The sequence below is a fragment of the Candida margitis genome (assembly GCF_024628925.1).
Source record: "Candida margitis strain CBS 14175 chromosome Unknown scaffold10, whole genome shotgun sequence".
NCBI classification, from domain to species: domain Eukaryota; kingdom Fungi; phylum Ascomycota; class Pichiomycetes; order Serinales; family Debaryomycetaceae; genus Lodderomyces; species Lodderomyces margitis.
The window spans coordinates 285666-298767 of NW_026261820.1; the positions used below are offsets into that span (position 1 = coordinate 285666).

The following is a 13102-nucleotide window of genomic DNA, read 5'->3' on the forward strand; positions in this document are numbered from 1 at the left end:
AATTAAGCGCATTGACATTTGCTCTTCAACTTTGAAGAGAAAAAAAAAAAAAAAAAAAAGTTGGCATCAGTATCACCTTTCAACAACGATGGTTACATACAAATCCTACAATGAGAGATCAGAGTCAAGTACCTCTCCAGTTACGAGACGGTTATTCCAATTGATGGAACTGAAACAATCCAATTTGTGTGCATCGGTGGATGTCAGGACTACTGAAGAGCTTTTGTCATTAGTTGACAAGCTTGGTCCGTTCATATGCTTAGTCAAGACCCACATAGACATTATAGACGACTTTTCTTATGAGGGTACAATTGTCCCTCTACTTGAACTATCAAAGAAGCACAACTTTGTGATATTTGAAGACAGGAAATTTGCTGATATCGGAAACACTGTAAAAAGTCAGTACACTGGTGGAGTGTACAAGATTGCCCAATGGGCTGATTTAACAAACGCACATGGTGTCACTGGAGAAGGGATAGTAAAAGGTTTGAAGGAAGGTGCTAACGAAACTACAGATGAACCAAGAGGGTTATTGATGTTGGCTGAGCTCTCGTCTAAAGGCTCTTTGGCATACGGGGAATATTCAAAGAAAACGGTGGAGATTGCCAAAACTGACAAAGACTTTGTGATGGGTTTTATTGCTCAAAACTATATGGGAGGTACCGATGAGGGCTTTGATTGGGTAATTATGACTCCAGGTGTTGGTTTAGACGATAAGGGCGACAGTTTGGGTCAGCAGTACCGATCAGTTGATGAGGTTGTATCCAATGGTACAGATGTGATTATCGTTGGACGTGGGTTGTTTGGAAAGGGAAGAGACCCATTGGTTGAAGGGAAAAGATACCAAGAGGCTGGCTGGAATGCATACTTGAAGAGAGTTGGCAAGAACTAAAAGGGGATATGTCTATTGTTGCTATATACAGAGCTGGCCTTGATGATGCAATCAAGGTGCTAACATCTCCGGTTCATCCATGGTAGTAGTTAGTCTTGTTCTTGTAATTTCAAATACAAGTAATGCGACCGAAGTTGCAGGAATTGTAGTCACTGCGTTTCGAACGAATCCGCTGTATGCGGCTTTAAACCACGTAACTTTCGCCTTCTGCTTCATTCTTAGCACTTGATTAAACGTGTCAATATAGGAATTATAGTACAACTTGATAAACGGTTTGTCTTTCCTAGTTGATGCATTGTAAATATCCAAAGCCTCTAACCTCGACAAGTGGATCTTTTGGATTTTAGTCAAAGGGTATTGTACCGCAAGTAGAGCAAACGCAGCGGATGCCCCTGCAATCAATATAAATGATGTCTTCAAGAGTCTTTCCAGTCGGTACCGCTCTAGTCTTTGCATTTTCTCGTCAGCTTTCATCTCATCCCAATTGAAAATCGATTGAAGCCTTCTCTTGATCATTTCCTCTTGGTCGTTAAAGAATTTGAAGATTTTGTAGGTTATGCTATATCCCTGAGTTTTGATCGTTTCAAAAGTGGAAAAGTAAAACGCAAACCCAACGCTTTCCTTAATCAACGAGAAACTGTAACCGGCAAACACCCCAACTAGACCAATTTCTTTCAACTTGTTAATTCCAAACTTCCATAGGTTTTCATGCGAACCCTCAATCATTTCGGACACAGACAGTCTAGTGTAAATTGCATCAACTGGAGCTGCGGCAAGAGACTGTACGGCACCAGCAACAAACCCTGCACGCCATGTGTCAAGTGGAGAGTACCGGTTAAACTCAGTGCTACGTTTGTCGCCCCTCTTTGTTGTCAAACGATCCAAAGTATTCAAGTATGTGGCATATAGGATAACACCCGTCGCTGAGTTGGCAATTAGAGGCGGCATCACTTGATCGGGTATGAACTTCCACCCTTCTTTCCTAATCACACTAACTAGCATCCCAATCGAAGAGTGTGTTCGGAATTTGTATGGCTTTTCGTTAATATTGTTGTGTCTGTTTGCAAGTGCTCGTACGTAGGCCAAGTAATCAAACCTTGATGGACGAAATAATTTGACCGGTGACCTTAGGTACAAGCTCTGGATCTGGTACGCAATGGCACGTATACCGGCTGTCAATACCGATACCGCCTGATTGCTAGATTTATTATCTGTAGTCCCTTCTTCATCCACAAGCATTTTGTAGTGGCTGGTGTCATTGTGTATTATTCCCCAAGTGTGATTCATTGAGTAGAAATTTTGGCATCGTAGTTTGATCAACTGGGGACCATTTTCATCGGGCATTATATAGTTGTGGACAAATCGAACTTAAAGCTGTGTTGGAGCATTGACGGCGTACTGCCCAAGCAATATTCTTTTGATATCAAAATGCTCTGGTAAACTTTTTCTCTTCGCCATAAGGCAAAAACGGTTTTCATTTTTGTGTTATATGTATCACGTGTATTGGGTCCGATGATATTACTGGGCTCGTCCTCGATTTCGTTGATCAGGTGGTATGACCTCTTGAGAATGCTTTATAGTAACTAATATTGTGATTGGATCTACTGCAATTAAAAATCTAGACTTTCTTTTTTTTATTGTGGGAGAAAGTTCAGAAACTAGCTATCCATTCTGTAATTATTTTGTATTCATTTTGTTGCAAAATATTGCACTTCAGGAATTGAAAAGGAGCTTTTTGTTTTGCTGCAGTTGTGCTATTACAGCATTTTGAGTATTGGACTCTCTCCAAGTTATGCCTTAGTTGCTTTGAATGGCTAGTTATACAGAATGGTTCAGAAAACAAATTTAATAGAGCAATACTACAAACAGCTTCATGCAAATGACTTAGCAAACACCAAGCCATGGACATCTATTCACTTAGGTGGCTTCTTTTTACACATCACGAGAGAGAATTATCTCGCTTTGCTTGAAATACCTCCTTGCATCCTCATCTATTAAAACCAATGAAAGATATGTCCTAACCGAAAACTTTTTGTTCACATCTTTATAAGTTGGAGTAAGGTCAAACCCACTCAAAAAAAGTCGAATTGGAATTGTTTCTCCCTTCACAGGTGCCCCGTCCATAATTTCAAATCTAACCACCGTCTCACTATCGGTCACTTGTTTCGGACCAGAACCAATAGTCTCCCGCTTTATTAACGACAATTCCATATGCTTTATTTTCAACCTTACAAGCAAAAAGTATATTCTCCCAATAATCACATCCTTCAACGAGAAGCGCGACTTTGAGTATTCGAATTCAATGTGCAAGCAGTCTTCTATACCTACATCCATCTTGACGCCATTAGTGTCCTTCTTTTTGGGAGCTGCTTGCATTGAACTGCGCACTGCATCTGACTTGGCCACCTCCTCATTAGCTGGTGTGCTAGTATATTGATAAACCCAGAGCTCCTTTTCCCTATTGATTTCAGCATTCGACTTTCTCAAAACTGTAACCCTTACGAAATACCTTAGTCTGGCGTTTTTTCCCCGGTAGCTTTCATATTGCTTTTCAACGTTCTTGAACTCGAAAGGATACGACTCAGAGTGAACTAGTTGGCCCGGTGCCGCTAGCTCAGTAGCCAAGGATAAGAAGTTTGAGGACGACAACCCGTCGTTATTGGTCTCTATTGAGCCCAAAAGTTGTACCTTTACCCCCTGGTGTTCGACCCTCTTGCCTTCCTTTGTGTACAAGGTGACAACCCCCTTCACCGATTCACCGTCTGAGTAAATTGGTAGCTTATCAATTCGTCCATGTGGGTTCTTGATCTCCGCGTGCTTCCGGCTTTCTTCATTCTCCAACCTGATCTCGATCTCCAAAGGCGTTTTGAAAAAAAGGGACATAGTTCTAATTGATTTAAAGGGATGTAGTAGTTGGCTGGTTTGGTTTCCTTTGATGAGGAAGCTGTGGTGATAATGGTGAGAGGATGGGTGTATGATAAAGTAAAGTCAGTTTTGTCGAAGTGTTAACAATAAAGGTATAGCGGCATAAGAGACGATCGTTTTTATTTTTAATTTTTTAATTTTTAGTTTTTGTTGTTAAATGTTTTTTTTTTTCCTCCCCAATCAATTTATCAAACTGTTTTTACATTTAAAACTCCCAACCTTAATCTTCACAAATCTATTCAACTATTGGCATAGCTCATAGGATAGTCTGATCCACTTACAAACTAAGCATTTACAACTGTATTCAAGATTAAACTTTGCACCGTGTTCCAGTTTCTCGGTTGTATGCGAGGCATTTTTTTTTTTTTTTGAAACCGTAATTTCTTAGTTTAAACCATTGCATCGTCAAATACTATCTAAGGGATTCTTTACAGATGTCAAACGACCCACTATCTGATGAAATAGCTCCGGATGTGATACTTCCGAGAGATAATCACCTTCGAAAAGGAGACCAACTAAAATGCATGGACACGGTTATTGCATTGCACGATTTTCAGGGGTCAAGGGAGTCGCACTTGTCGTTAACCTTGGGGGATACCGCCTACGTTTTAGCCAAATCTGTCACTGGTTGGTGGGATGGCGTAATTTTTCAAAATGATGGCGAGGCTCACCGAGGTTGGTTTCCAAATACCTATGTCAGATCGGTGAATTATGTTCAACCGGTGCTCAAAAAGATGAAGGACAATAAGGAATTGGATTCGATAACCGCAGCCAACACTGCAGCAAACGTCTTGATCCCTTCATTCACTAGTCTTTTGCAGAAAAATCTCATTGACTCCGAAAAGAATTCCTCATCAAGTGCTACTCGGAAAAATTCAGTTGTCAGCTTTGCAAGTTCAGAAACGAGTATTCCTTCCGATTCGAAAAATACCCTGCAGCAACCACAAGGAACTAATAATGCAAACTCAGGTAGCTCCCCACAGCGTTCATCAATTAGTCAAAGTATGAGTCAGGAAACTCAAACTTCACAAAGCGATCTGAGCTCGCTCCTGAAACGCCATCTGTCGTCTGCAACTAATATAGAAGAATTGAGGCTTACAAGTTTAGCGGAAGCAGAGTACTTGGCAGAAGAATACAGCTCCAGGAATAATAAAACTGTGACTTGGCTACCTAGACCCACTACAACGGGGGATTTTGTCTTTTATTGTCAGCAATTGAATATCTATTGCGAATCGTTGCCGTTGCTATCTTTTGACCCGTTAGGTTTTCCTCCAAATTTGGAGTTTCCAGACGCAGCAAACATTGAAAATAACACTGCTGTGAATCTAAATTTAATTGGTGCTCGAAAGACGGGCCATTTACAAGTGCTAAGAGAAAACTCCACCACTCCATCTTTTGACTCAGCAAAGAGAGACTCAAATTCTTCCTTGAGCACTCAGAGCACTAATGCGTCGTATCATAATTTTAGCAAGCCATTTTTTGCCATGGAAGGGTTGTTTTACAAACATGGATCTGATGTGACTAAATGGTCCATATTGAAACAGGAAGTGGACTCCTCACTTGATTTACTAATGAAATCACTCCTCAAGCCAAAGAGGGCAATGTTTGACACTCACTATCAGAGGTTGAATAAATTGATTGCCATCATATGTGCATCTTCAAGACTTGATCTGGATGATTACGTCAATGGTGAGTTTGAAAACATTCTCAGGCTGACGCTAAAGGCAATTTGCCATACCATGACTAGCATGTACTTGGATGGTCTATTGCATTTAGCCGAAACTGAAAATGAAGAGGATTTACGAGGCGTGGTACATCTCCATTCAGCTACCCCAAAAACAGATGAGTACAAGATGTACGAAAGTCAGCAGTCAACATCATCGGTGACCATGGATTCTAAAGTTCCCACCGGGCATGGTGCAAAAGTGAACTCGACGTTTGAGCGATTAGAGAATGAAGTGGGTCTCTTAAGAAAATACACAAATTATTTCATTGACATATTTATGAAATTGACAATGGATAAAACTGTACAATCTAGGGACTACGATTCCTCCGATGTATCTGACGGAGAAGGCGAAGAAAGAACAGATGTTTTACCTCAGACTTATCCAAGATTCCTTTTGGGAGAATTTAATGGGGGTAATTGGTGTAATCCGTTTTTTGCGCCCAAGAATAACTTTTTGAATGCTAGCGGAAATGAGCTCAAAAACAAACACCATACTAAAGTGTTACTTGATCATCAAGTGTTGGAGTCAGTGTCTCTTTACCTGGCCGAAATGATTAAACTCAGCGAAGAAGCTTACAATATACTTGTAACATCACCATCGTCAATGGGTAGAGGAGGCTCTATCGAGGAGAGAAACTCGCAAGTTTTGCGACTAATTTACAAATTCCTTCATCAATCAAGTTCTTTGATTGACCTTATGGAATCCTTTGATTTCACTGTTTTCTGCTTGGTCAAAACAAACGAATTCAGAGAAGGCAAAGAGCTCACAAAGATCAGCAAGTCGTTTAATGCATTGTCTTTGGAAGGAAATCACCATAGCACTGACCTCAATTTAATGTTTGATTATCCCATTGTGTTGGACTTTTTCCAGTTCAAACAGGAGTTTCACATATTGGTTCTGCATATCATTATGGCTACTCAAGCATTGGCGATTAACAAGGTTGGACCTTTGTACAAAGACTTGGATAATGAAGACCCTTTATTCTACGATAAGAATATTTTGAAAAATGACAATGAGAAAACAGCTATGCTATTGTCAACTGTCCTTCTTACCCGAATAGAAAAAACTGACAGTGATGAGGACATTGATTCCGAGCAAGTATTGGCTGGACTTTTGCAAGATAGTATTGGTGCATGTACTAGTGTTGTTGAGATATCGCAAAAGTTGATTGAAGAAAGGGAGACGATATTGAACTATGCCACTCGAGTCATGCACAATGAGTTTGATGTACAGTTGTTGCTAATGGAGAGAAACAATACATTGTCTTCTGAGAAGCAGGAGGAACACTCTTATTACAGTGGTAGCCAAGTCAATGCGAAGGATGTCCCTTGGTACCTCCATGGTGACCACGAAAGTGATTTGCTATTGGACGTTAAAGGAAACATCAAGGGGGGCACCAAGGAGGCCCTAGTAGCCCATTTGACACACCACGATATGTTTGACAGTCAATTCAACACGGCCTTTTTGTTGACTTTTGCCACCATGATGCCGTTGGGCGAGTTGATTAGACTTTTGATTGACCGATTTGATATTGACCCTCCAGAAGGCTTGGGGTTTGAAGAGTATAACAACTGGATTGTGCGCAAGCAAAATCCAATTCGACTTCGTGTGATGAATATTATGAAATTGTTGATTGAGAAGAACTGGTCGCCGTCGTATTTCAACGAGTCAGCGGTCAAGAGATGGTTAAGCTTTTCTGAATCTGAGGCAGTTCAATCCTTTTCCATTGGGCGGTTGTTATCAAATGAACTAAAGAACCTTTTAGCGGGAAAGATATATACTGTTGAAAGAAGTCCTGTGGTACCTAATACGAAGCCACCAGCGCCGTTGACAAAGGCTTCAACGTTTGTGAAAAAGACGAAATTACTAGACATTGATTATGTTGAGCTTGCAAGACAATTAACCTTGAGGGAGTTTAGAATGTATTGTGACATATCCAAGTTTTCTTGTTTGGCCAAAGTATGGGGTAAGAAATCAGGGTTGAATGAGAGTATTGAGAGCATTACCAAATTTATAAGGTATTCGAATCAATTGACAAACTTTGTTGCCTATATGATTTTGAGGAAATCCGATGCCAAGAAACGAGTGCAAATAATTCGTTATTTTATTCAAGTGGCAGAAAAGTGTCGTCAGTACAATAATTTCTCATCGATGACGGCCATCATTTCGGCACTTTACTCATCACCAATTCACCGATTGAAAAAGACTTGGAATTTTGCTAGTCCTGATTCATTGACGTTGCTTAAAAACATGAACAAATTGATGAATTCAAGTCGTAATTTTAATGAGTATCGTGATGTTTTGAAATTTATTGGATCAGAACCGTGTGTTCCATTCTTTGGAGTGTTTTTATCCGATTTGACATTTGTATTTCATGGTAATCCCGATTTCTTGCTTAATCGAACAAGAATGATTAATTTTGCCAAGAGAACAAAGACGTGTGATATTGTTTCTGGGATTGATAGATTTAAGAATGCTGGTTACAATTTTCTTGAAGTGAGTGAGGTTCAAAAGTATCTTGATACGTGGTTTGAGAAATGTCCTTCAATTGAGGAGCAGTATCAGTTGTCGTTGGCGTTGGAGAAGAAGAACTAGGTGGTTGTATGAGATGTATATATGTATACAAAAACAATTTAATATATTAATGGTTTATGGAAACGAATCTTTGTTGAAAAGCGTATGTTTTAGTTTTCAAAACAGACGTGGTTTCATTTGTCTCAACTACAGGGGATAGAGAAGTTTAGCGTAATTCTATCAATGAGTGGGCAGTTTTCATACAGTTTTACTACTGAATCAGTGTAAGTCGTTGATAAAGAAAGTTAAAGTCACATGCTGGTTTTATTCTCACACAAATAGAAATTAAAAAATAAAAAATAAAAAATAAAAAATAAAAAATAAAAAATACGGAGAGAGAGGATTAAGAAGATAACGCATAAAGAGAATCCACAGCATACCCCACCACCCACAACCCTCCTTTATTCTTGCCAATAGGTCCAGATTGTTGTTAATACTACTACTTACTCACTAGTTCACTACAATATAATACGATAATGGCCCTTAGAACCAAAAAAAAAATTGAACTACGAAACTTGAAGCCTGTGTTGTTAACTTGTGCAGTAGTTGTGGGGGCAGGAGTTTTAATTGTCAATACATTCCCCCACTTAAAAACAACGTTACATCTCTATCTACAGGGTGGGACTGATGACGAACCAGATGAAGATGAAGAAGAGGAAGCAAGGAGTATTTCAGGTGAAACAGTTATTGTTGAGAGTATACATCGAGATCCACAGAATGAAAATAAGACAATTGATAGTTTTCAAGTTGTACGCTAGAGATAGGATACATATTTGCCATTTTACAACCGTGTTTGAAGGTCTATAAATAACAACCCTCTATCTATCTATCTATCTATCTATCTATCTAATATAATATACTATGCTACTAGCCTATGTTTCATCGTGTCTCTCTTTCTAGTGTCCTTTTCCCTTTCTCTCGCTCTCTCTATTTATTCTGCTTTGCTCTATATGATTCCAATCCTTTCTCAAATACATTTCTAGTCAACCCCAGAGATTCATCAGGAACATGAACAAAATGACAATTGATACTCGATACATCCCGATTTCTCAACTCATCATCGAATAGAATAAACTTCCCTTGCTCTAACTCGCTAGCCATTCCAAGTTGTTTTGCTGCAAGTTTAATGTGTTTGGTTTTTGACCCTTGTCCCCATTCAAGAGCATCAAAGTAATGGATTGCTGACTTACCATCAATTTGAAGCATGGACAAGATTTTCTTGGCCACTTGCGGAGTTGCTGTTCGACTAGCTCCAATAACGGTGACATCGTTTGCCACTAGTTCATGTATTATTGATTCTACTTGGGGATAAAATGCTAATCGCATGCCTGAAGCATCGACAATCTCTGATGATGATATTGATTTCAATGGAGGGGTTATATGAGTGTCACACCAACAGGGCCATAAAGTGTAGTCCAAATCAAATACTACGGCAGCTGGGTATTTTGAACCAAACATTGTTGTGTGTGTGTGTGTTTCTATTGTGCTGTATGATATTTGATGAAGTGAGTGAGGATGTAAGTACTATAGAGTGGATGGCTAGAAGGAATATGCGCTACCGCTTCAATGATGATTTTGCCTTTCAAAGGTTTCAATGGTGACATAACTTAATATTATATGACACGACACATCAAATGACACAAAAGCTTAAAACTTCTGTTTTATTTTTGTTTTCTTATCAAAAAAAGGGCATAATAGTAAAAGTAATGTCGTGATAATATAATTCTCATTGTCGTAACTTAGTCACGAGACACTTCAAAAAGAGGAATTATACCACTCCATTTGCATTATATAGATAACAGATATTTCCACTAAGGGTTACATTTATTCCTAGTCTATTACTAATCTGTTTCCTACCACCGTGTATCTGTCAAAGGTAGTGTATAGTTTACCAATTGATTGTTATCCACACACAAAAAATTGTCTCTCCACACAAAAGGAGAGAGGAGGAGCAGGACGAAGGAGACGGAGAGAAGGAAAATACATCTATACACACATACTAAACTACCATAACACACCCTTTTTAATTTTTGCCCTCTCCCCTTTCCAGAACGAAATCACACATTTTTTATATTACACACCAACACAACAACACTCCCACAGTTACAGTTACATTTTACTTCAATTACAGTTTACTTCAGTTATACACCAACTACACCAGTTACAACCATTGCACGACTACACACCACACACTAAATTACACACCTTTCATATACCCTCCCATTTTCAATTAAGTTGCAGTTGGCTTTAGCTCCGCATTTAATATTTTGTTCTTTTTATTTTTATCCGTTTTTGATTGCTGTTTTCTACAACACCCATTATCATTTGTCTTACACCTCGCCATGCCTAGATCTAACCAAACCATAATCATCAAAGTCAATGTCTTTGGCACAAAGGACAACGAAGACAAAGATGTTCCTGTTGAAAAGACATTACGTGCTAAGAGAGAGGACTTCTTATCCATCAATTCAAAAGATTCCTTGGCTGAATATATCACTACCAAATTGTCAGAATTGTTCCCAAACCAGGCTACTTCCTTGACTTTTACAAGAAAGTCGAAGAAGCACAAATGCTTTATCCCCTTAGACGATGAAGAGGATTTTAAATCTCTCGCTAGAAGTTTGAAAGTTAAGAACCACGTGAAATTGAATGTTCAAGTGTCATCTCCATTGCCTCCTCAAGCATCTTCTATTCCAACAACTGAACTGAGATCCTTGCCAATTTCATCAATTGATTTCGCAAAGTTGGGAGACGCATTGCTTGAAGCAACTTTGGAACATTTCAAGGATTTCTTCATTGAACCAAGACATAAAGTAGCTGGTGCAGAGAAGGAGGAAGCTGCTAACGCTGCACCTGCTGCCACGGCATCTGCATCCACCTTGAACGGTGCTTCATCACACCAAAATAGCTCAGAAGTTGAAGAGGAAGTTGTTGTGCACGAGAATATCGCTTGTGATAATTGTTCTCCAGACGACTTTATTCCACTCAAGGGAGTTAGATATAACTGTTTAGTTTGCCAAAACTATGACCTTTGTTCCGATTGCGAGAGCAGACAACAGGCTGGAAAGTTGACTTATGGATCCCATTCTCACTTGCATCCAATGGCAAAAATTACTACACCAGCAACCTTTACGAGAGGTTTTTGCAACGGTAAATTCAAGGTCAATGATATGGAACCTCATGGAAGACACCACGCCTTTCCCAACACGGGACCTAATGACATTGTTTATGACATTCCTTTGTCGAGTTGCTCTGGTGATAATAGGGCTAGATTAGAAACCCTTCTTCAATCGAAAGGATTCGAACGTTTTATCGATGAGGTTGATGGAATTATTGGCAGGAGCGACAAATATTCACAGCTTTCAGACATTTTGAAAGCAAATGGTTTGACATTCTCCACCGAAGACCAAAAGCACGAGTATTTAGAAGAGTGTATCGAGGATTACTTGTTGAAGAAAGCTTTCACTGAGTCACAGAATGAACAACAGGTTGAAAGTGATAACGAGAAAGAAGAAGCAAATGGCGATGCTGTCATCAGTTTGAACTTGGGAACTGCATCGACAAAGCTGTCGCTTCAGTTGATCAACAAGTCTGATATTACAATCGATAGTGGTGACTTCACAATCAAACTTGTTGATGCTAACCAAAAAGAATACTCAACCACCTGTAAGTCTGCCGTTGTGAAACCTGGCCAAGTGAAGTTTTACAAATTAGGTACTGTGCCTCCAGAATTTGTACTCGATGATGGAACAAAATTGCTAGTTGAAGCGCCCAATGTTATTATGACAAGTTTGAATGCTGAAAGCAATGAGTTCCAAATGGCTATTATGGTCAAAAAATCTCAAAAAGAACAATCTGAGACTGTTACAGAGATAGAGTCATTTACAAGTAGCTCAGATGGCTTGTCTGTCAATGAGAAGAAGGAAATGACTGAATTTTCAAAGCCTGGAACTAGTAATGGTGATATTACTGTGTCCTATAAGATGCAATCGGGAATGATTATGAATCTCGAATTGCAGAACAATTCAAGCACTAATTTCAGTTGCAATGATTTAAAGATTGAAGTTTATGAACAAGAGGAAAAAGTTCTGGAGCTGGTCATCCACAGGGCTCATGGTATCAAGCCAGGTTGCTTAACCAAAGCCAACATCATTTTGAAAAATCAAGTCACTAAATATCCACTTCATTTTGACTTCCAAACTAATGACAATAGAGCAACATGCAGCTTTTCAGAAGGTCAACGCCAATCTACCTTGTTATTTTTGTATGAAGAGGCAGATACTAAAGCAAGTACTTCGAAGGAGATGACCGAACACTCAGACCGAAATGAAGCCTCAAGACTGGCCTCAGAGCTTCAATCTTCCTCCTACCACTCAGTGGTGTTGCCCGTCTTGGCACGTGAAAGTGTAGACTTGTCCGAATTTATGGATGCCAATAGTGGATCTACAGTCGATGAGAGTGATAATGCAGAGTATGATGTATTGGAAGATGACGAGATTGATTCTGAATATGAGATTCTCTCTTTAGCTAGCACTGACTCCTTTTAGTTTTTATGGTTTGTACTTTGTTCGGTTAATCTAGTATGATTTTTTTTTTGGAAGACCGTTGTAGTAGCTTACACTCTGTCCATGTACGATTGCTGTCAACACAACTCAAGCGTTTTTATCTATTACCTTAGCCAATCGATAACTGAACGAATTAGGTAATTGTTAGATTGTAGAGTTCGAACTCATTGTAAATTTGGAATTGTATATTCCTCAGTTTTGGGCGACCAATAAGAATTATCTGGAAGAAATAGATCACAAACAGCTATAGATTCCTATTAAGGTGATGCTCATACTGAGACACTGACTGGTATCAGCTTTTACTATGACAGTACAGATATAGCTTATTTTTGGTCGTGTGATTTTCCAATTTAACTTGGTGACAACTACATCTCCAGAACAATGTTGCAAAAAGATGTTGGGATACCAAATACTGGGTT

General features: G+C 39.2%; 6 protein-coding genes across 6 annotated transcripts; 3 read left to right on the plus strand and 3 right to left on the minus strand. All coding sequences in view use genetic code 12, as the record gives it.

Moving 5' to 3' along the window:
• Positions 1–88: 88 nt before the first annotated feature.
• Positions 89–892, plus strand: URA3 (orotidine-5'-phosphate decarboxylase; the record flags this gene model as incomplete). The annotated part of the gene is made up of 1 exon (XM_051815338.1): positions 89–892. One exon carries the CDS (start codon positions 89–91, stop codon positions 890–892), a length of 804 nt encoding a protein of 267 aa, XP_051671322.1.
• A 51-nt stretch (positions 893–943) lies between these two features.
• CANMA_003189 (uncharacterized protein) lies at positions 944–2131 on the minus strand (the record flags this gene model as incomplete). The annotated part of the gene is made up of 1 exon (XM_051815339.1): positions 944–2131. The coding sequence occupies one exon, from the start codon at positions 2129–2131 to the stop codon at positions 944–946; it is 1188 nt and encodes a 395-aa protein (XP_051671323.1).
• Positions 2132–2824: 693 nt separating this feature from the next.
• PEP8 (retromer subunit) lies at positions 2825–3775 on the minus strand (the record flags this gene model as incomplete). The annotated part of the gene is made up of 1 exon (XM_051815340.1): positions 2825–3775. The coding sequence occupies one exon, from the start codon at positions 3773–3775 to the stop codon at positions 2825–2827; it is 951 nt and encodes a 316-aa protein (XP_051671324.1).
• Positions 3776–4251: 476 nt separating this feature from the next.
• CSC25 (Ras family guanine nucleotide exchange factor) lies at positions 4252–8139 on the plus strand (the record flags this gene model as incomplete). Its single annotated transcript, XM_051815341.1, has 1 exon — positions 4252–8139. The coding sequence occupies one exon, from the start codon at positions 4252–4254 to the stop codon at positions 8137–8139; it is 3888 nt and encodes a 1295-aa protein (XP_051671325.1).
• A 906-nt stretch (positions 8140–9045) lies between these two features.
• On the minus strand, positions 9046–9576 carry CANMA_003192 (Mg-dependent acid phosphatase; the record flags this gene model as incomplete). Its single annotated transcript, XM_051815342.1, has 1 exon — positions 9046–9576. One exon carries the CDS (start codon positions 9574–9576, stop codon positions 9046–9048), a length of 531 nt encoding a protein of 176 aa, XP_051671326.1.
• Positions 9577–10460: 884 nt separating this feature from the next.
• CANMA_003193 (uncharacterized protein) lies at positions 10461–12665 on the plus strand (the record flags this gene model as incomplete). Its single annotated transcript, XM_051815343.1, has 1 exon — positions 10461–12665. One exon carries the CDS (start codon positions 10461–10463, stop codon positions 12663–12665), a length of 2205 nt encoding a protein of 734 aa, XP_051671327.1.
• Between the last annotated feature and the right edge of the window lie 437 nt (positions 12666–13102).